Here is a 19,265-nt window from a genome sequence, read left to right on the forward strand (position 1 = left end):
TTCGCTCAGCAAACGGTTTACTTGTACAAGCTCTTAATAGTACATCTCTGGAAACAGGCTGACGAAGGGGAGGAGGGGTGCTTCTGCACTAGAGTTGGCGGAGAGGAAGCCAGCTTCGAGGGGCGCATTTGCTCCAGCGGCTGGCTCATTAGCCCAGCGGGAGGGCGGAGGGGACCTGCGGAAGATCGAGGGGGCTATTCGTTAGGGACGCGGTGCGCGATCAGCAACACCTGGGTGTACCTTCTGCTGCTCCTGCACCCCCCATTTCTTTTGGCTCAGGTCCCACTCTAACCCCAGCCTCTGCTGACTGCCAATCACGCCCCATCTGCTGTCCCGCCTCCGCCCCATCTGCCCTGTCCTTAAGAGTATCTGCGGATTCTCACCTTTGCTGAGTGGCCCAAGGTTGAGAGGGAGCTTGGGGCGGCCTGGCTGTTGGGGTTTGGGGAGACGAACCTCGGGCCCTGCAGTTCGAGTCGTGGTCTTGCGATCTGGCCTCGGGCGCCCGGCGAGGTTGGGAATCTGAGTGTAGGGGCTACGCCCACCTGGGGCGGGATCCCAGAGGAGGAAGATACAGGGACAGTACTGGGAGGGGCCCGCGGGAGTAGGAGGTGGCGGTGGCCTGGGCTACGGATGACCCGGAGCATCCCCCTCCCACGGGGTCCCGCCCCGTGCCTGGGACAACCCCAGCCCGTGGACCGGCTTGGGGCGCACCTGCTCTGCAGAGTGTGTGCAAGGAGCGCGCCAGCTGAGAGCTGGAGAGGCCATTGAGGCGCGCAGCTTGGCAGAAGAAGGTGAGGCCCGTGTGCGCACGCGCAGGCCGGCTCGGGCCGCGCGCCCGGTTCCGCGGGCAGGAGCTCAACCGCAGGTCCCGCTGCTTCTGGAAATAGTAGCTTGGGGGAGAAAAGTGGGACAGCGGGCTCAGACACCGCACCTCTCTCACCACCATCTTACAGGTGGGGAAACCCAAGCAGGACCGGAGGCTACTTGTCTTTCTTTGGTTAAGGGATGGCCTGGGGTCCAGGAGGTCAGGGCATTCTCTGGAGGCAGGACCCTCCCCCGTCCCAAGTTCTGTCCTCTGAATCCCACCCAGGTCTGGGAGCCGAGGATAGCTGTGTCTACCTTGTCACCTCCTGCCTTGATTTGGCGGGTACAAAGCCTTGATTCAGTAGTTTGAACAGCACCTCGAGGAACAGGGTCTGCAGGCCTGGGGGCTCACAGAACCGACTGCCCTTCATTTGGCCTGAGTATAGCAAACACAGGCCAGAGATGAGGAGGGATGTTCTCATTCAAGACTCCTCCCCTGCCCATCAACTTAACCCCTCACTCATGCACTGAGCCAGACGGTGGTTGTCAGTGAGGACACCTAGGAAGTCCTTGAAGCTTACGATTCCATCACCTGGGAAGTCAAGGAGAGGTAGTCGGTACTTGCGCTATTTGGAAAGTTTGCCGTGTAGACACTTAAATACACATTGAGAATTATTTGGGATTTTCCCCACCATCATAACCCTCCCCTAAACCATCCATCTCTTTAAAATAGATCTGCCCCCCAATAAAGTACTAAGATCATTTATCAACAGCCTTCTGTAAAAGCCAAAGGGTTCTAGTGTGAGTGTGGAGGGAAACAGCTCTTGCCCTGGATGGGATGAGAACTGAGTCAGTATGAAGGCCCAAAGATTGGGATGCTGGACTAGAAGGGCTTCCTGGAAAAGGGAACTTTAAAAAAACAGAACCCAGGGGCTGGGGATTTAGCTCAGTGGTAGAGCGCTTACCTAGGAAGCACAAGGCCCTGGGTTCGGTCCCCAGCTCCGGGGGGGGGGAAAAAAAAAAAAAAAAACAGAACCCGGCCAAGGATTTTGTAGCTCCAAGGGGTAGCATTCATTAGGAGACAGCCTAGAGATGGGAGGACACAAGGAGGCAGAGATGGGGCACCCACCATCTAAGTCGGCCAGGCGAAGAGCCTCGCACATCTCCTGTGGGCCCAGCTGGATACCCACATTGCGAAGGGCAACTTTCATACTGTGCATGTCCACAGTGCCTGTCGGGCTGCAACTGAACAGTTTGAAGATATCCTGGAAGGCTGAGGGTGGAGAGAGGGCCAGTCAGCAAGGTGAAAACAACACGTTTAAAGACATGGTTTCTCCACTCCAGCTGGGGTGGATTGGTGGTTTGAATGAACCCATTTTAACCTTCAGTGTAACTGACCGATAGCAACACTGTAACGTCTGTGTGTTGGCTCCCAAATTATTCCGTCCTTATGTCCAAGATTTGCACGTTATTGTACAAGAAGGGTTTACGATTCATGTGTAGAGGCCAGAGAGACGGCTCAACGTGTAAAGGGTGCTTGCTGCCAAACCCGATGACCTGAGTTTGATCATAGGACCCACTCGATAGAGAGAACGGATTCCTTTAAGTTATGATCTGCCCTTCGCGTAGGTGCCAGGGTATGTGCTCACATGCGTGCCTGTACAGGTACACACACATGTATAAAAATATTTTAAAATCTGACGTGTGTGGGACTAGAGATTTGGCTTAGTGGCTAAGAGTGCATACTGCTCTTACAGAGAACCTGAGTTACATGTTGAGTGGCTGACAACCGCCTGTAACTCCAGCCTGTCCCGGGGTTCTGGAACCCCTGGCTTCTGTGGGCACTGCATATGCCCTACCCACTCCACACAACTAAAATTAAAAATCTAAAAAAAATCACATCCAAGGTCACCTGTGGGGTCCTGTGGTGCCTGGGGACCCCACTGGTATGTGATATACTAACAGGCACTCTAATTATTGATGTAGAAAGAGTTCTTCTTTGATGGGTGCCTGCCACCATCAGGGCGTGATATTTGAGGAGGTCAGGGACAGACGACTTTCTTTTTTTTTTTTTTTATAAGTTTATTTTTTAAGATTTTATTTGATTGTATGAGTACACTGTAGCTGCCTTCAGACACATCAGAAGAGGGCATCAGATCTCATTACAGATGGTTGTGAGCCACCATGTGGTTGCTGGGATTTGAACTCAGGACCTCAGGAAGAGCAGTTGGGCTCTTAACCACTGAGCCATCTCTCCAGCCCCCGACAGACGACTTTCTATCCTACCTCTGCCCCTCATGCCAAACCCTGGAAATGTCATTTTTCTTTTCTGTCAATTCTCTTCCTTTTTTTCTTTTTTATCCTGTCCCATCCATTCAAATATCTCCACCCAGCTATCCACCAATACATTTAGTTTTATTTTTCTTATTCCCTTCACAGACAGAAACACACAAAGAGACACACAGACACACAGAGATAGATACGCACCCCTCCCCTCCCCCAAACTTCTGGGAGCCCTTGGGCTATAGAGAAGATTAGACTGGCACGGAAGGAAGGTGGCAAGGGTCATAAATATGTTAACCTCAGGGCCAGGTAACTGTAATTCTGCCCTGGGCATCCTCCTATTTTCCCCTGGACCTCGGCTCCTTACCTGTCAGCTGCCGGGGTGTCAGGGGTAGCAAGCTATCATTGGTCGAACTGCTCCAGAGAGAGAAGCTGGACATGTAATACCTGTTGCAAAGATAATCCAGGGCCAGGCAGGCCTTGGCCCCAAACCAGCACCCCCTCTCCCACCAGACCTGACCTCCCCTTCCTGCTCTCACCTTTGAGACCCGTCATCTGGCCCTGGCCAATATGGATGGGCAGTTTCAGAAGGATTCTTGAACTCTTTTGACCTCAGTATGGTCTCCTCTTTAGTGGGCACGGCTGCTCCTAGTCCTGACTGGGACGGCTGACCTGTCTGCAGCTGCGTCCGCTCCTTTTGCACCCTACCAGCCTGCTCCTCGAATGCATCTCTCATGAGGATATTCCGAGGCTTCTGTGGAGGCCTTAGAGGCAGGGAGAAGGCAAGACAGCCTACTCAACTGAAGGGCATAGGCTCCAGAGAGCCTAGAGGACAAAGCCTGAGGGTGAGCAGGTCCGCCTCCTCCTCCTCCTCCCAGATCCTCAGGGCCAGGCTGAATCCATAGCCCTATAGGAAGGGGCTTCTGTAGTTGGTGTGACTCTCCACCCCCAACTCAGGTGACACAAAGGACCTCCCTCCAGCCTGGTAGTTTGTACCTTCTCAGTGTCGTTGGGGGTCTCTTGGTCTTCTGGCCTCTGCTGCCTGAAAGGCAGAGTCACAGGCTCTGAGGTTGCCCCCAGGCTGCCTCACTGCTGGGGTTTGTCTTTTGGCTGCGAGCCCTCCCTCAGAGGCTGCCAGCTTTCTGCCAGGGACAGGAGCCCGATGCTTGCTTTATTCTTCCCAAGTCTCTACCTCCCTTCAGGCATCTACATTTTGTGATGATTACTCTCTGGATGCTGAGTCAGGATGGCAGAGGCCCACAAGGGAAAAGCAGGCCACAGAATCCCAAAGCCAGGGATGTGGGACATGGGGTCCTGGCCAAATAAGCCCACTAACCACATTTCAATACAGTCCGGGAATCCTCAATACTTAGAAGTAATACAAATTGTACAATGTCTGCTCCCAGGGAAGGAGTGAATGAAACTAGAAGCCTGTAACAGAGAGAGCTGGAAGATTAAATCATAAGCTTTTTCTTATTAAGTGATACACCTTGAAACAACATGTGGAGTCAGGCATGGTCATGTACATCTCTAATTCTAGAACACTGGAGGCTGGGGCAAGACCATTCCGAATTCAAGGCTATTCTGAGCTACATACATAATAAGACCTTGTCAGGAGGACAGGGATGGGGAGAAGGAGCAAAAGCAGAAGGTTCAGGAGTTCAAGGTCATCCTCGACTCTTCAGTGAGTTTGAAATCATGTATCAAACTCAAAATACCTCAAACTAAACGAAAATAAACATACAACTTATTGGAAATTGTGAGACTGTAACATGTAACAAATGCCACTCTCCGGAGACATTTGTAGCACGAGGCGCACATTTTAGAAAAGGAGGTATCTTCAGAGTTTCTACTCCAAGAAACTAGAAAAAGAAGCGCAAATTACATCTCCAGTAAGCAGAACTGAGAATCAAAAGAAGAACAAAACTTAAGATCGGAAAGCAGGAAATCAATAGTGGAAATTGTAAATGCCAAAGTCTTGTTCTTTGAAAGAGCCGTGGAGTGGCTAGGGCTGGCGAGATGGCTCGGTGAGTAAAGGTGCCGGCTTGCTGACCCTGCGTTAGATGACCCAGGGTCAAAGGTCCCCTGGACCCACATGGGAAAAGAGAACTGACATCCATACCATACACATGCCATGGTATTCATGCACAGACACGTGTACACACAGCAGCACATAACTAAAATTAGCTGGCGAGGGACGATTATAGCAGTATGAAAGGAACACCACTAGATCCCACAGAGAATCAAAGGGCAATAAAGGAATATCATAAATGACTACTGTAAAGAGACAATCTGAATAGACCTGTATCTGTGAAGGAAATCAAATCAATAGTTAATAACCTTCCAAAGCAGAGAGAGGCTTGTATACACTCACAGACGAGTTCTTAATCAAACTTCTATTGAAGAACTATCCCTTCTATATAATAAATATCTTAACTCACCCTGGGAGGCCATAACCCTGTACTCCAAACAGAGAAAAACTTTCCCAGAAAACTATAATATTCCTCAAGAACATACATACGAAAATCTCGTTTTTTTTTGTTTTTTTTTTTTTTCCCGGAGCTGGGGACCAAACCCAGGGCTTTGCGCTTGCTAGGCAAGCGCTCTACCACTGAGCTAAATCCCCAACCCCATCAATCTCATCTTTAAAAATTATTTAGGCCAGATGTGATGATACATGCGTTTTTGTTTGTTTATTTTTTGTTGTTGTTCTTTGGTTTTTGTTTTATCAAGACAGGGTTTCTCTGTGTAGCCCTGGCTATCCTGTAACTTGCTCTGTAGATCAGGTTGGCCTCGAGCTCACAGAGATCTGCCTGCCTCTGCCTCCTGAGTGATGGGATTAAAGGCGTGTGCCACCACTCTCTGGCATGACACATGATTTTAATCCCAGCACTTGGGAGACAGAGGTAGGCAGATCAACAAGAGTTCCAGACCAGCAGGGGTACACAGTGAAACCCCATCTCAAAAACTTGCCTTAAAGGCTTTGTGTGTGTGTGTGTGTGTGTGTGTGTGTGTGTGTGTGTGTGTGTGTGTGTGTGTATGCGCACGTGTGTTTGTGCAAATGAGTGCAAGTAGTTTTGGAGACCAGAAGAGGATAGCTGATCTCCTAAAGCTAGACATACAGGTGGTTGTGAACTGCAAGTAAAACGCAACAGTATATAAAAAGAATGGTATATTATCACACACAAGATAAATGCAATAAAATATTTAAATAAAATACTATTCTGCCTGAGCATAATGACTCACACCTTTAATCCCAGCACTCTGGAGGCAGAGGCAGTCAGAGCTTTATGAGTTCAAGGCCAGCCTAGTATACTTTGCAAGTTCCAGGGCAGCCAGTGCTCCATAGAGAGACCCTGTCTCAAAGATGCAAACAAAAAAGCCCCAAACCTTTGACTTTTCCAACGATGTGAAGAAAGAAGACAGTCACAGACTTGGAGATGCACATTGGAAAAGGACCGTTACACAAAATGTACAAATGGCTTCTAAAACTCAACAATGAGAAGATGAGTCGCTCAATCAAAATGGACAAAAGATGTGAGCAGACACCTTAACAGACGACATCCGCTTGCAAGTATGTGAGATCTCCAGCATCACGAATCATTAGCAAAGGGAGCAGGAAAGTGAGACACCACTACAGGTCCATGAGAACATCAGGATTAAAAAACCACCAACATCACCAAATCCTGATGAAGAGGAGGAACAGCATGGCCCCGGCTGCAAGGAGTGAGTCGCTCTGGAAGCCACTCCAGCTTTTATCACAAATCTGAACACATCGTGATGTCTTGTTTGTGAGCTCAGCCGTTAGTGGCCGAAACGACGTCTATAAAGTCGCAGCTGTGGTCCTTGGCGTTTATCCAGATGATGCTAAAACAAGTCCAAGTCCAAACAAAATCCACACGATACTACAACTTTCTAACTGCCCAAACGTGGAGTCAACCAAGATACCTTTTGGTAGGTAGATGGAAAGACAAATCAGTCCGTCTAGATGATGGAATCTTTTTGAATGCTAAAAGCAAAGAGCTGACCAGCCATTGAGAAGACATTGAGGGAAGCTCCACGCTTACTAAGGGAAAGAAACCTGCTCGAGAAGGCTGCATGAAGTTCAATTCCAATTCATTCTGGAAAAGGGGGACAGTAGCAGATCCGTAGGCACCAGGAGTGTTGAGGGGAGGAAGGAATGAGTAGGTGGAGAGAGGGTTTTTAGGGTGGGCAGATTATTTTGCATGATACTACAATGACACACACGCCACACGTTTGTCATACACTGAGAGGGAACGGACCCTAATGTCTCTATGGGCTTTGGGTGATGGTGGTGTGCCAGTGTGGGTGTGTGTAACCATGTGTCCTGTGGGGGAGACCTGTGGGGTGGGGCAGAAGGGAATACACAGGAACCATTTTTGCCAATTGTTTGGTGCACCCAAAGCCACTTTGGACTTTTTTTTTTTTTTTTTTTTTTGAGACAGGATCTTATGTAGCATAGCCCAGGCTAGCCTTGAACTTGCTATTTAGCTAGGTCTGACTTTCATGATACATCCCTGGCTGGTCTGAAACTTGCTATGCAGACCAGGCTGGGTCTGAACTCAAAGAGATCCTCCTGCCTCTTCCTCCCAAGTGCTGGGGTTAAAAGCATGACCACCAAACCTAGTGCAAGGATGTCTTTTAGTTTCTGATTCCTCTGCCTCCACATCCTGAGTGTGGGGTGACAGGTATGTGCCAACACCTCTGGTTAAAAGTAGAATTTATTTATCTTGTTAATTCCCACCAAAACAATGCACTCTAAAAGGATGAACCCTAAGAGCTGACTGACACTGCAACCAGACACCTACCTCAGAATCTTTTTTTTTTTTTCTTTCCTTTTTTTTGGAGCTGGGGACTGAACCCAGGGCCTTGCGCTTGCTAGGCAAGCACTCTACCACTGAGCTAAATCTCCAACTCCCAGAATCTTCTTTTTGTTCCCATTCTAGATTCCTGCCCTTCCTTCTCTGCTTTCTAACCCCATGTCCTTGTTCCCTTCCTCAGTCTTCTCCTGGGGTCCTGATGGGCTTTTCCCTTGGCAGGGAGCTGTGACCCGGGTCAAGAGGCCGGCCAGGGCTGCTCATGGTGCCATAACTCCTCCTCTTATTTGTAAGCCAAGCACTCTGCAGACTAAGACAAGAGCTTTGAGGGTTCAAGGCCAGCCCGAGTTACACAGCTGTACCCAGTCTGAAAAGAAAAGAGGTGGCTCAGCGGTTAAGAGCACTGACTGCTCTTCCAGAGGTCCTGGGTTTGATTCCCAGCAACCACATGGTGGCTCACAACCATCTGTGATGGAAATATGATGCCCTCTTCTGGTGAAGAGAGCGACAGTGTCCTCACATACATGAAATGCTTCTTTAGAAAAAAGGAAGCCGTTGGTGGTGCATGTACTCAGCAGGCAAAGGCACGAGGCAGTCAGGGCTACAGGGTGAGGCTTTGCCTGTCTCAACATCAAAGCTGATGCAAGGCTGTAAGCCTACACCTGTAATCTGGCACTCAGGAGGCAGAGGCAGAGGCAGGAGGATCATCCTGAACATGAGGTAGTCCAGCTAAGGCAACATAATCTCTTATAAAACCAAACCAAACTGAACCGAACCGAACCGAACCGAACCAAACTGAACTGAACCAAACCAATCCAAACTGAACCGAACCGAACCTAACCCAACCCAACCAAACCAAACCAAACCAAACCAATGTGAATGCCTGTAATCTCGGCACTCAGGAGGCTAAGGCAGAGAGACGGCCACCATTGTGAAGCTAGGTTGTGCTATACAGAGTTAGACGTCCCTCACCCCCACCTCTCTACCTCACACACAGCTGACTATGGACCATGCCAGCCTCTTTTTTCTCTAGACACAAATTCCTGCCAAAACAACAGGCTATTCTATTGTATTGCTTCTTTCCTGGGGCCTCCTAAGCCTGACCCCAGACATGATGGTTGTTTGCCTCTGTGTGAATAGTTTACCCCTGAGGTTGGTCCTGGGTGTGCATGTGCCCGCACTTGTGGATCGTGTTTCCTGTCTATGGGGCATGGTGGATTATGCGAGTGCCAGGCTCTCTGGGTTGCCATGTTGGGTACCTCATTATATGAGGAGTCTCCCGACATTTTGGCTTGAGGCTGTGGCCTGGAAAGACCATTCCATCAGCCTCAGATTTTTCTCTCCTCGAAGCTTTCAAACAACATCTTTCCCAGGTCTCCCCACTGGCTACAGGAAGACCACCCTTTGGGGTTTACTCTCTCATCTGCTCAACCCCACTTCCAGGGGGGCCACATCCTCACATGCCTGGATGTACCTGGCTTTAGGCCTAAGAAACTGAAGCTTGGGATGGAGCCCTGAGGCTTCCTTAAAGCTCATATGGAGTCTTTCAAGGTGGCCTAGTGGTTTGGTAGGTGGGAGAGAACCAGTCTAGGGAGTAATTAAGTCCTGGGCAGCTGCCCAGGGCTGACGCCAGAACTGTCAGAGAAACTTTAAAAAAAAAAAGGAGGTGTCACCCCTAAAAATTGCTTCCAGAATATAGTATCCAGGTGTGCTTAGTGATCCCCCAAAACCTGAGCCAGAGCCCAAGCAGGGTGGTGCATACTTGTAACGTCACCACTCAGGCCGAGGCAGGCAGACCAAGGGTTCGAGGCCAATCTGGGCCACGGAATGAGGCACTAAAGTCAAAAGTAAAAGGGCTGAGGATAAAGCTCCGTAGTAAAACACTGGCCTGAATATACCCAGGGCCCAGCACCTTAAAAAAACTCTTCACCAGGGCCAGCATTGGGGGCTTTAATGATTTTGTCTAGTCATTTCTCTGGGGCTTGGGGGGATGACAGCTTAAAATGGATTTTCAGCAATATTGGGGTCCCTTTCTTGGTTCCCGGCACCGAGCTGCAACACAAAAGAGACAGTGTCACTAGGGCATCAGGGGACTGGGCTCTCCCACTGCACCTGTGGGGCAGCTGGTGGGTCTGTTCTATCTACATATCAGAGCCCAAGGGCGCTGAAGCCCCATTACCCTGGTGTTCCTTCACAGAAGTGTCCTGGGCCCTAGGAATGTGACCGTCATGCTCTCAGGAGGCAGACAACAGCGAAACATGTCTGCTTCTTCGATATGGCGTGGCCCTGCCCATTCTGAACCCGGGTTTCTCTCCTAGCCCTGGGGAGCTCACCCTCCATGGTCCCCAGGCCTCCTCTGGCCCTGGCTTTTTACTGTACCTCAGGTCATCGGAATCTTGCTTGTAGCAGCCTTTGTGAGGTCATTGAGGTTGGGCCCTCAACTAAGCTTGCTCCCCTGCCCGGCCCCTCCCCCTGCGTTCCACTGTTTGACACCTCACCTGTCTGTGTGAGAGCTGATCCCGTCCCCCACTGGTGAGGCCCCCTGTGGAAGGGCTAAAGGCAACAACACTCACTCATCTTTGTCTTCCTGAAGCTCAGGGGATGTAGCTGGTGCTTGGACAAACTTCACTTCCCCTTGGATGGTGGCTTTCTTGAGCCCTGACTCGTTAATATCCAGGTAAGAGCAAGCAACATTCCTGGTCTCCTGTGTCCAGGATTTGTGAGCCATGACTTCAGGGGGTTCATCTTGCTTCTCTGAGGATATCTGGGTGATCTGGGTAGCCTGGGTAAATTTGATGGACTGGATGGGCTGGCAGAAGTCTAAGGAGGTATTCTGGGCCTTCTCAGATGTTCCTTTGATCATAGTCCCCAGGTTAGGCAAGGCCATGTTACTGGAGGAGGCTACAGCCAGGGATGAAGCAAAGTTGATCAGATCTGCCAAGCCAAGGGCTGTGGGCGTGGGGGTGCGAGACACCTGGGTGCTGGACGGCCGCTGAGTACATTCTGTGTAAACCTGGGCTATGGAGATAGACTTCTTTTCCCCGGGGCTCTTGTGATGTTTTTCTAAGGCTGTCTGTAGGCTGTGCTCTGATGCTTGGATGAGCTTGTTGGACCAGAAAAGGTGCTTGGAGGTCTGCACAGGGGTGGAGCGAAAGTGGCCGCACACCACCTCCTCCTCCTCTTTGTTGGTTGAGTTCACATTGAAGCCCCGGGGCTTGAAGGTGTTTGTGGTTGTCAGCTCCTCCTCATAGGGCTTGATGGATTCGATCCTGTAGTTCTGCTGCTCCGGGTTTTCAGTCTCAGGTATGGGTGTAGAGGTTAACTCTGTCACCATATCCTCCAGATGTGGTACTGGGTCTGGGTCCACTTTGGGTGGGGGCTTCATGCTTGATAACTCTGTTCCCATCTGAAAAGTTTCAACTGAAAGCTAAGGCGACAGGAACTGGGCAGCCTTCCCCCACCCCCTCCCCGGGCTCCCTTCTTGCCCACTACCTCTGCCTAAAGCCCGACAGTCTCACCTCATTGTCTTCATCCTTATTGTCTTCTAAGGGGTGGTGGTGGTGGTGGTAGTCGTCATTCCTGAGGCAGAAGGAATCAAAGTGGGTGTCGGCGATCCCTGGGAAGAATTGTTGGGGGTAGGGATCTCTAGGGCCCTCAAAGCTCTGACCTTGCACAGAGACCGGCAAGAAGACTATCCCTCTGCTCCCCACTGTCTCTGTTTCATTGTGTGTGTGTGTGCGTGTGTGTGTGTGTGTGTGTGTGTGTGTGTGTGTGTGTGTTGTGGAGGCCAGAGGCTTACCCTAATTATTTGCTACTTCACTTCTCAAGTCAGGATCTCTCTCTGATCATGGAGATCACTGATTTACTAGAGTGGCTGGGGCCTGTGAGCCCCTCCCACTTCCTGCTTCCACCTCCCAACTCTAGGATTACAGTACTGGCTTTTCACGCAGGTGCCCAACATCTGCTTAGGCCTGCGTACTTGCGCACCGAGCACTTTACTCCTAAGTTGGCGGTATTCTTAAGATTCCCTGAGGGTCTGGAGAGCTTACCAACCCACTCTTCAACTCCATTTGGTTGGAGAGAGGGCCTGGGAATCTTCGTTCTTATCGAGTGCTACACGTGAGCCACGAGGTCCAGAAAATGGCTCCCCATACAGGGAAAGCCTAGAGAGAGGCCCACTTCTTGCCTGCCCACTCCCAGTGGGTTAGATTTGAGAAGCCATGGGTACTGGGGGTAGGGGTGGGGGGATGCAGGCCTCTTTCCTTCTCATTCCCTACTCCTAGTTGCTCCTCAAGCACCTGCCTTCCCTACCTTGGACAGCTCCATCTGCCCGGAGCGAGGCAGCCACGTCTCTGAGTGCTCCAAGGCCAGGGATAATGGGCAACCCCAGCCTTTCACTGGTCCTGAGATACAGGAAAGGAGCTAGAGATGGGGAGGCAGTATTTGGGTGGGAGTGCTTGATATTGGGGGAAGGGCTGAGAGCCTAGGTTTTGGAGAGGAATGGTGGGACCGGCACTTACTTTCTTTCCACAATGTTCACTGAATTCTTGCCACAGCAGGGAAATGCACTGAAACCTGTGCGGGGAGAAAGAGGAAAGGGCAGGGAGCTTCAGTGTGCAGAGAGCCCCTGACCTGGTACCAGTTTCCTCCACACCCCTGGCTCCCCCCCTCTAGCCCATCCACCACTGTCTCTCTCGTTTTACCCTTGCCCTCATCACCCTCTCGCCAGGGTCACCAGTCCTGTCCTCCATGTCTGCTGTCCTCCATTTGTCATCGGACCTTGTCCCAGCTCTTGGACCTATTGTCTCCTCCGCAGGTGTGAATGCCAGCACAGTCCACCCAAAGCCTTAGAGGGGGCTCGCTGCCCCGGTTTTCCATAGCGGGTGGCTGCTAAGTCAGGGACTTGGACACAGGCTTACGAGTCTCCAGCTTCTGCTCTGCCTTTCTCTGCAAGAGCTTATCACACACCCGGAGAACTTCCACATCCCACTATTCTTTACCTTGGCTGCTTCCTGAGCTCTTTTTGGTCCCCCATCACCAGACCAAGGCCTACACTCAGGATGTTTGATCTGCCAGGGTCTCTCTGCTGGGTGGGGAACCTGAACCAATCTTTGAAGTCCTTGGAGGTTGAGTCTCTGGGGGCATCCTGCAGCCAGGAGATAACCTGGAGGCTTTTTAAAAAAATCATCTAATACGTTCGTATTCCCCTCTAGAGGTGGGGCACCAGGCCGTCTCAGTCTCTCCTCCCCAGGGAACCATAATCATTGATTGTAAGGGATCATTGCTTCTGTGCATTACTCAAAGTGGGTTCTCACGAGCCTAGGGAAGAGCAGGAAGTGTTAACCTTGCTTTTTGGCTGAGAAGTGCTGCCAGGATTGGGTCAGCAGCGTGAGAACACACTGTGGCTTCTTCCTAGGACGGAAGGGGGTGGCCCTTGCATGAGGATTCGGGCCAATGTGCACTGACATGAACTGGCCTGAGGATCTTAGGTCAGCTGCCTGCTGAGGCTCTGAGAGAACCATGGGCAGGAACTCGAAGGCTAGCTCTGCCTCCTTGACTGGTTTTCTTCATCCCCCCTCCCCCTCCGCGCTGCCCTGCTTCAGCTCCATTCGACCCAAGCAGGACTTTTTTGGCTCTGCCCAATCATAGAGCCTTCTTCGGCCACTTTGCAGTTTTCCCAGACATCTCTGGTCATTCACATCTTCCCTAAGCTGCTACTGGGAATGGACAGAGGGTGAGTGACAGCACTGTAAGCCTCCTAACAGCTCTGGGGTCTGGAAGACAAAGTCCGGTGTTGACTCATCTTGGGGCTCCTGTGCTTGACTTGTTAGAAAGTCAAGCTTCGGCCTGTGATGTTTGAGGTATTTCCCAGTGTCCAGTGGGTGCTAATAGTCTAGAAATACCGTCTCACCTTCTGCAGGTGTGCTAAAAAGCCATCAGTCCTGATGGCTTTGGCTTGGAGAACCCACTGTGTTTGTTCATGGAGAAGAAAATGTGTCTGGTATCTTTCATTTCTTCCCCTTTTGTCCTGGGAACGATCGCAGCCTTGCTTCCTTCCACTCTTCTCAGAAATATCCAGCAACCCATCCTTAGGATGCTATGGGTAGTTTTCTTCACAGACGCTGCTTATCAGATTGAACTTCCTTTTCTACTTTGCTCAGTTGATTTGAAAAAAAAATGTTTATCATTGTCAACGTCATCGTCCTTTTAGGGCAGGAACTATGTAGACCAGGATGGACTTGCATTCACAACAGTTTTCTTCCCTCTGCCTGCTGAATGCTGGGATTAAAGGGGTTCATCACTACACCTGTCCTTCAGTCATCACCATCATCATCATCGCCGTCATCATCGCCATCATCGTCGTCATCATCACCATCATAATCATCGTCGTCGTCATCATCATTGTCATCATCATCATCATCGTCGTCGTCATCGTCATCATCATTTTGAGACAGGGTCTTGCCATGTAGACCCAGCCCTGTGCTCAAAAACTCACTATATAGACCAGGGTGGCCTCAGGCTTAAAAGATCTACCCACCTCTGCCTCCTGAGTATTGAAATTAAAGGTATGTATCACTAAGCCTGACCTTTATTAATTTTAAAAGACTTTAAAATATTATCATTTTAATAATTATGTGTGCGGATGCACTTGGAGGCCATAGGGTGTGTGACCCCTGGAGCTGTATTTATTTCTAAGAGGTTGCAAGGCAAGAGATGTGGACGCTGGGACTCGAACAGGGTCCTCTGCAAGGACGGTAGGCACTCAACCCTTGAGCTATCTCTCCACTTGCAACTGGAGTTATATCAAGTTGTGAGTGTCCCAGAGTATTGAAAATTCAACTCAAGTCTACAAGAGATCAGTATGTGTTCCTACCTGCTGAGAACCACCTCTCTACCTAGCCTTGGCTGGCTTGGAACTTTCTAGGTAGACCAGGGTGGCCTGGAACCCATGGAGATCTCTGCCTCTGCTCTCTGAGTGCTGGGCTTAAAGGTGTGTGTGCACCACTCCTGGAGTGCAGATTATTTTTTGTAAGAGTGCGTGCTGCTATGGAGTGGAATGCTCTGCAAATGTCAGTCATCAGGGAGAGCCACTCAGCTCCTCTGAATCCTTCCTGACTCTGCCTACTTGTTCTTTCAGTCCCCGAGAGGAGAGCTGAATCTTTAACTATGATGGCAGATCCCAGTTTCTCCTTGGAGGTTGCATTAATTTTCTTAAGTAAAATGTTAATGATGTCATGCATGTAGCTAATGTATTTTGATTATATTTACCTTCATCACACACTCTTACCCTCTCACTGAATCACCTCTCCTTTTATTTTCTTTCTCTCTTTAAATATTTTTTTTAAATTATATTCTGTGTATGCGTGTGTGACTGTGTACAGGTTATGTGCACGTTAGCGCACATATCACTGGAGGCCAGAAGGGGGCGTGCTGGGTCCCCTGGCGTTGTAGATGGTTGTGAACTTTCTGACCTAGGTGCTGGGATGTGAAATTTGGTTCTACAAGAGCAGTAAGTGCCCTTAACAGCTGGGCTACCTCTCTAGAACCCTCCTCCTTCCCTTTCCTGGTTCTCTGGCAGCATCTAACGTAGCCCAGGGTGATTTCAAACTCCGTGTGGCCTAGGCTGCCCTTGAACTCCTGACCCTCTTGTCTCTGCCCCTTAGTGCTGGGAACGTAGGTCACACTTGGCCATTACACTAGTTTTCCCTCATGTTCTTTGAAGCTCTGGTGTTAGGAACACAGTCCTTTAAGATAGTTATACATTCTTTTGTTTTGCAGTCTTAGGGATGGAACTCAGAGCCTTTCATATACTAGGTAAAACATCCAATTTTTTTTTTTTTTGCCTGCCTTTGGGACCTTTACCCCCCTCTCCTGGACTGCCTTGTTGAGACTCAGTAGAAGATGCAACTTGAGAGGCTAAGGCTGGTTGATGTCTATGCTGAGGCCTCCCCTTTTCTGAAGAGAAAGGGAGGAGGAGTAAGAAGAGAGGGGTGGTGGGGAGGGAGGACTGGGAGGAGCGGAAGGAGGGGAAACTGTGGTCAGGATGTAAAGTAAGTAAATAAATAATATGATAGCTATTTTGGTTTCATTTAGTTAATTAATTTTGAGACAGGGTCTAATGTTTCTGGCTTTGATACTTAACAATGTATTCTTGAGGATGGGTTGTATAAGGACGACCTGACATTTCCGATCTTTCTGCCTTATTTACCAGGTTGCTGGGGTTACAGGCAGGCGCCACCTATCCTGGCTTAGGTGGTACTGGGACTCAGATCTAAGCTTTTGTGAATGCTAGGTAAACACCCAAGCCAACTGAGCTACAACCCCAGCCCCCATCAGTATGGTTTCTCGAGACAAGATAACCTAGGCTAGCCTGGAAAATTACTATGTCACCCAGGCTGGCTTCAAACTTGTAATCCTCCTGTCTCTGTCTTTTGAATACAGGGATTATAGATAAGACACATCAATGTCTGGCTTTACTTTTCCTAACTGTAAAAAAGGGATTTCCTCTTATTATTAAAACATTGATGTTTATTTGTTATTTTTCTCTCTGTCTCTCTATCTGTCTCTGTCTCTGTGTGTGTGGTCATAGGATAATTTGTGGGAGACAGCTTTTTTCTTTAACTCTGTGGGCCTCAGGGATTGAACTCATGCTGTCAGACTTGGGGGTAACCCTGCACGATTTATTAATTACTTTCCCCAACTCTTGATGAAGTAGCCTCTCTCTCACTATGAAATGATCTCCTTTTATCTCTGTTGCCATTTGGTTTGAAACTGGTTTTGATATTAATGTAGCTACTTAGCTTTCTGCTTGTAGCCTCTCTCTCGTGGTACTGGGGGTTAGTGTTAGCATAGTCTTTTACTTTTAATCTTTGTGTTTTATATTTAAAGTGGATTTTTAAATGGCAGCATATACTCAAGTGTTGCTTTTCTTAATTATTCCCCCACCCCTCCGGTATTCAGAGCCTTGCATGCCAGGCAAGCAGTCCATCAACACAGATATATTCCCAGCCCGGGCATCACTTTTTCTGTCTCCTTAGATAGTCTCTACTCTTTAGAAGTGACTTTGTGTGTGGGTTGGAGGGGGGGGGGTGCTGGAGATTGAGCCCAGGACAGCGCTCTTGTCAAGCTAAGCACTCGCTGGGAAGGGAGCGGAGACGGCTGCCCTTTGGGTTTAAATGGAGTGTTATTTGCTTTCACTTGTCACTTTGCTCTTTTTCTATGCCCTCTCTACATGGTTTACAGAATTCTGCTGGATTTTATGACAGCCATGACTGTCCTGTTATTTTAGTTGCTTTAGCTAAATTGATTTTAGTGGAGAACCTGTGGGTCCAGACCTCGGTAAGGGTCGAATGACCCCTTCACAGGGGTTGCCTAAGAACATTTGGAAAACGCAGATATTTACATTAGAATTCATAACAGCAGCAAAATTACAGTTACGAAGTAGCAGTGAAATGATTTTATGGTTGGGGGGGGAGTCACCACGTGAGGAACTGTATTGAAGGGTCGCAGCATGAGGGAGGTTGACAGCCACCGAATTAGGCATTTCGGCTTTAACTTATCGATGGCTACCTTCCAATGGTGATATACCAATCTGCCTGTAGCAAGGGAACCCTTAATGACAGTGACGTCATTTCCTCCTCATGATCAGGCATTTGAAATGGAGCTTAGAGATAAGAGAGGGCTGAGAGATTGCTCAGTGGTACAGCGTCTGCCAAGCATTAGGGAGTCCCCAGGTTTAATGCAGAGACGGGGGGAGAGGAGAGAGAGAGAGAGAGAGAGAGAGAGAGAGAGAGAGAGAATATATGAATATGGATTCATAATGATTAACTAAGCAAGGAGATCAGCACACCAGAGAGTTCTTTCTGCTTCGAGAATGCAGGAGGCAGAAGAAGACTAGTGGAATATAGTAGAGGTAGAAATTGAGGAAGGTCAAAGGTCACACAGGATGCTCAACCAATTTGTCCAGGTGAGCCCTCGGAGCAGCTCGGAGATTCGAGGTATGAGGGGAAGAGTTGGGGTCAGGAGTCAGGGGTGCTCTTTCCCCACCTGGCAAGGCATCAGAAGATGCTGACATTCATGAGAGGTGTGCCTGGTTCCTGTCTGACCACCCTTAAGTGACATTGGCCAGGCAGTAAGACCCACACTTGAAGGAATCCCAATGAGCTGCTTTAATGACTTCATTCTTGAATAGGGGCAGCTGAGGGCCACCAAAGACTTAACAAAAATGTCAGTATGCAGATGAGAAGTTGATTCCGGCAAAGGTGACTTGAGAAGCAGGAGGCCAAGAGGGTACTTCAAAGAGAAGCGAATCATTCTCAGTGGTTCAAAGGCAATGCTGAAATGTAACACATCGAAAAACAAAAACAAAACTGAAACAAAAACAAGCCAAGAAAGAAAACCAAGATGCTATGAAGAGGCTATGAAGAATTACAGAAGAAAGGGTTTTGGCAAATAAAGAAACAGTATTCTTTCTGGAAAACAAGAAAGAGTACTTCCAGAAAAGGACCCTAACTATCAAGCTGTGGTGAGAGAGGAGAATCTCTTCTGCTTTTCTCTAATACATTAGCATATGTGTGCCCATGCATGAGGAGGCTAGAGGACAAACTTGCATATCCTTCCTCGAGAGCCTTCCATGTTGTCCTTTGAGGCAGGGTCTCTCCCTGACTAATCCGGCCAGCCAGGGGTCTCAGGGATTCTCCCAATCCGCCTTCTTAGCATTGTGGGTCATTAAGACACCACTGCCATGTCTGTCTCACATGGATTCTGGGAGTTGAACTCTGGTTTTCATGTTTTCGAGACACTGACAACCATCTTCTCCACCCGGGAGATGGGCCTAGTAATCTAGAAGGAAGATCTAGCAAGAACAAAGGCTGGAGAAGAAAAAAGTAAAAGTTTCCCTGAGAAGAAGGGTTTCAGTGGCTTGGAAAGGCTCACGGAACACTGGGGAGATCTCGCTGTTGTGGACACAGTTCACACCAGGAACAGCTGATGCACAAATGTGTCTTTCATTTTTGCACACGCGTGTGTGTGCATGTGGGTGCTGAACATCTGGAAGCTGGAGGTTGACTTCAGGAGTCATCCTTGCTTCTAACTTCCCCTTCATTCTTAGAGGCAGGGTCTCTCTGTGAAACCCAGAGCTCACAGATACGATTCCTTGCTCTGGGGCTCTCCTGTCTCCACCTTCAGAGACTGGAGTTACAGGCCTGCCCATCTAACCCACTTGGCATTTATGAGGATTTTGCAATCAGAACTCTGGTTCTCACACTTACATGGCAAGTGTTTTAGCTTGCTACCTCCCTGACCCACAAATACTTAAAAAAAAAAATTTATGAGTACACT

At 49.1% G+C, this 19,265-nt stretch overlaps 2 protein-coding genes across 4 annotated transcripts in view; both read right to left on the bottom strand.

Annotated features, from left to right (window-relative positions):
- On the bottom strand, positions 1–10,327 carry Efcab15 (EF-hand calcium binding domain 15). 2 transcript variants are annotated; one of them, XM_002727823.7, is made up of 10 exons: positions 10,259–10,327; positions 4,084–4,129; positions 3,627–3,851; positions 3,455–3,501; positions 1,934–2,077; positions 1,325–1,396; positions 1,120–1,240; positions 712–890; positions 384–542; positions 1–175 (listed from the first exon to the last, which is right to left on the bottom strand). In XM_002727823.7, exons 1-10 carry the CDS (start codon positions 10,263–10,265, stop codon positions 18–20), a joined length of 1,158 nt encoding a protein of 385 aa, XP_002727869.2. In that variant the 5' UTR covers positions 10,266–10,327; the 3' UTR covers positions 1–17. The 2 variants fall into 2 exon arrangements, with proteins under 2 accessions (XP_002727869.2, XP_017453214.1); XM_017597725.3 differs by lacking the exon at positions 10,259–10,327 and adding an exon at positions 10,105–10,252 and having other exon boundaries at positions 3,455–3,534.
- The window catches only part of Spata32 (spermatogenesis associated 32), an 11,147-nt gene continuing 1,737 nt past the window's right edge, over positions 9,856–19,265 (bottom strand). The window contains exons 2-5 of one of the 2 annotated variants that reach the window (NM_001005531.1): positions 12,446–12,500; positions 11,444–11,504; positions 10,499–11,331; positions 9,856–9,977 (exon numbers count right to left, since the gene is read on the bottom strand). In NM_001005531.1, the coding sequence (NP_001005531.1) occupies positions 9,893–9,977; positions 10,499–11,331; positions 11,444–11,504; positions 12,446–12,500 (1,034 nt within the window). In that variant the 3' untranslated portion in view covers positions 9,856–9,892. Of the gene's footprint in view, positions 9,978–10,423; positions 11,332–11,443; positions 11,505–12,445; positions 12,501–19,265 lie in introns of both variants that reach the window. The other variant, XR_001840058.3, reaches the window with a different exon arrangement.

This window comes from Rattus norvegicus, chromosome 10 (assembly GCF_036323735.1).
Source record: "Rattus norvegicus strain BN/NHsdMcwi chromosome 10, GRCr8, whole genome shotgun sequence".
In the NCBI taxonomy this organism is placed as follows: domain Eukaryota; kingdom Metazoa; phylum Chordata; class Mammalia; order Rodentia; family Muridae; genus Rattus; species Rattus norvegicus.

Excerpts from the sequence above, each read along its gene's own strand:
- Efcab15 (XM_002727823.7), bottom strand. Across the intron at positions 1,241-1,324 it reads CCGTCTGGCTCAGTGCATGA|GCCAAATGAAGGGCAGTCGG; the intron begins GTGAGGGGTTAA and ends TGCTATACTCAG. Across the intron at positions 176-383 it reads CCTTGGGCCACTCAGCAAAG|GTCCCCTCCGCCCTCCCGCT; the intron begins GTGAGAATCCGC and ends GATCTTCCGCAG.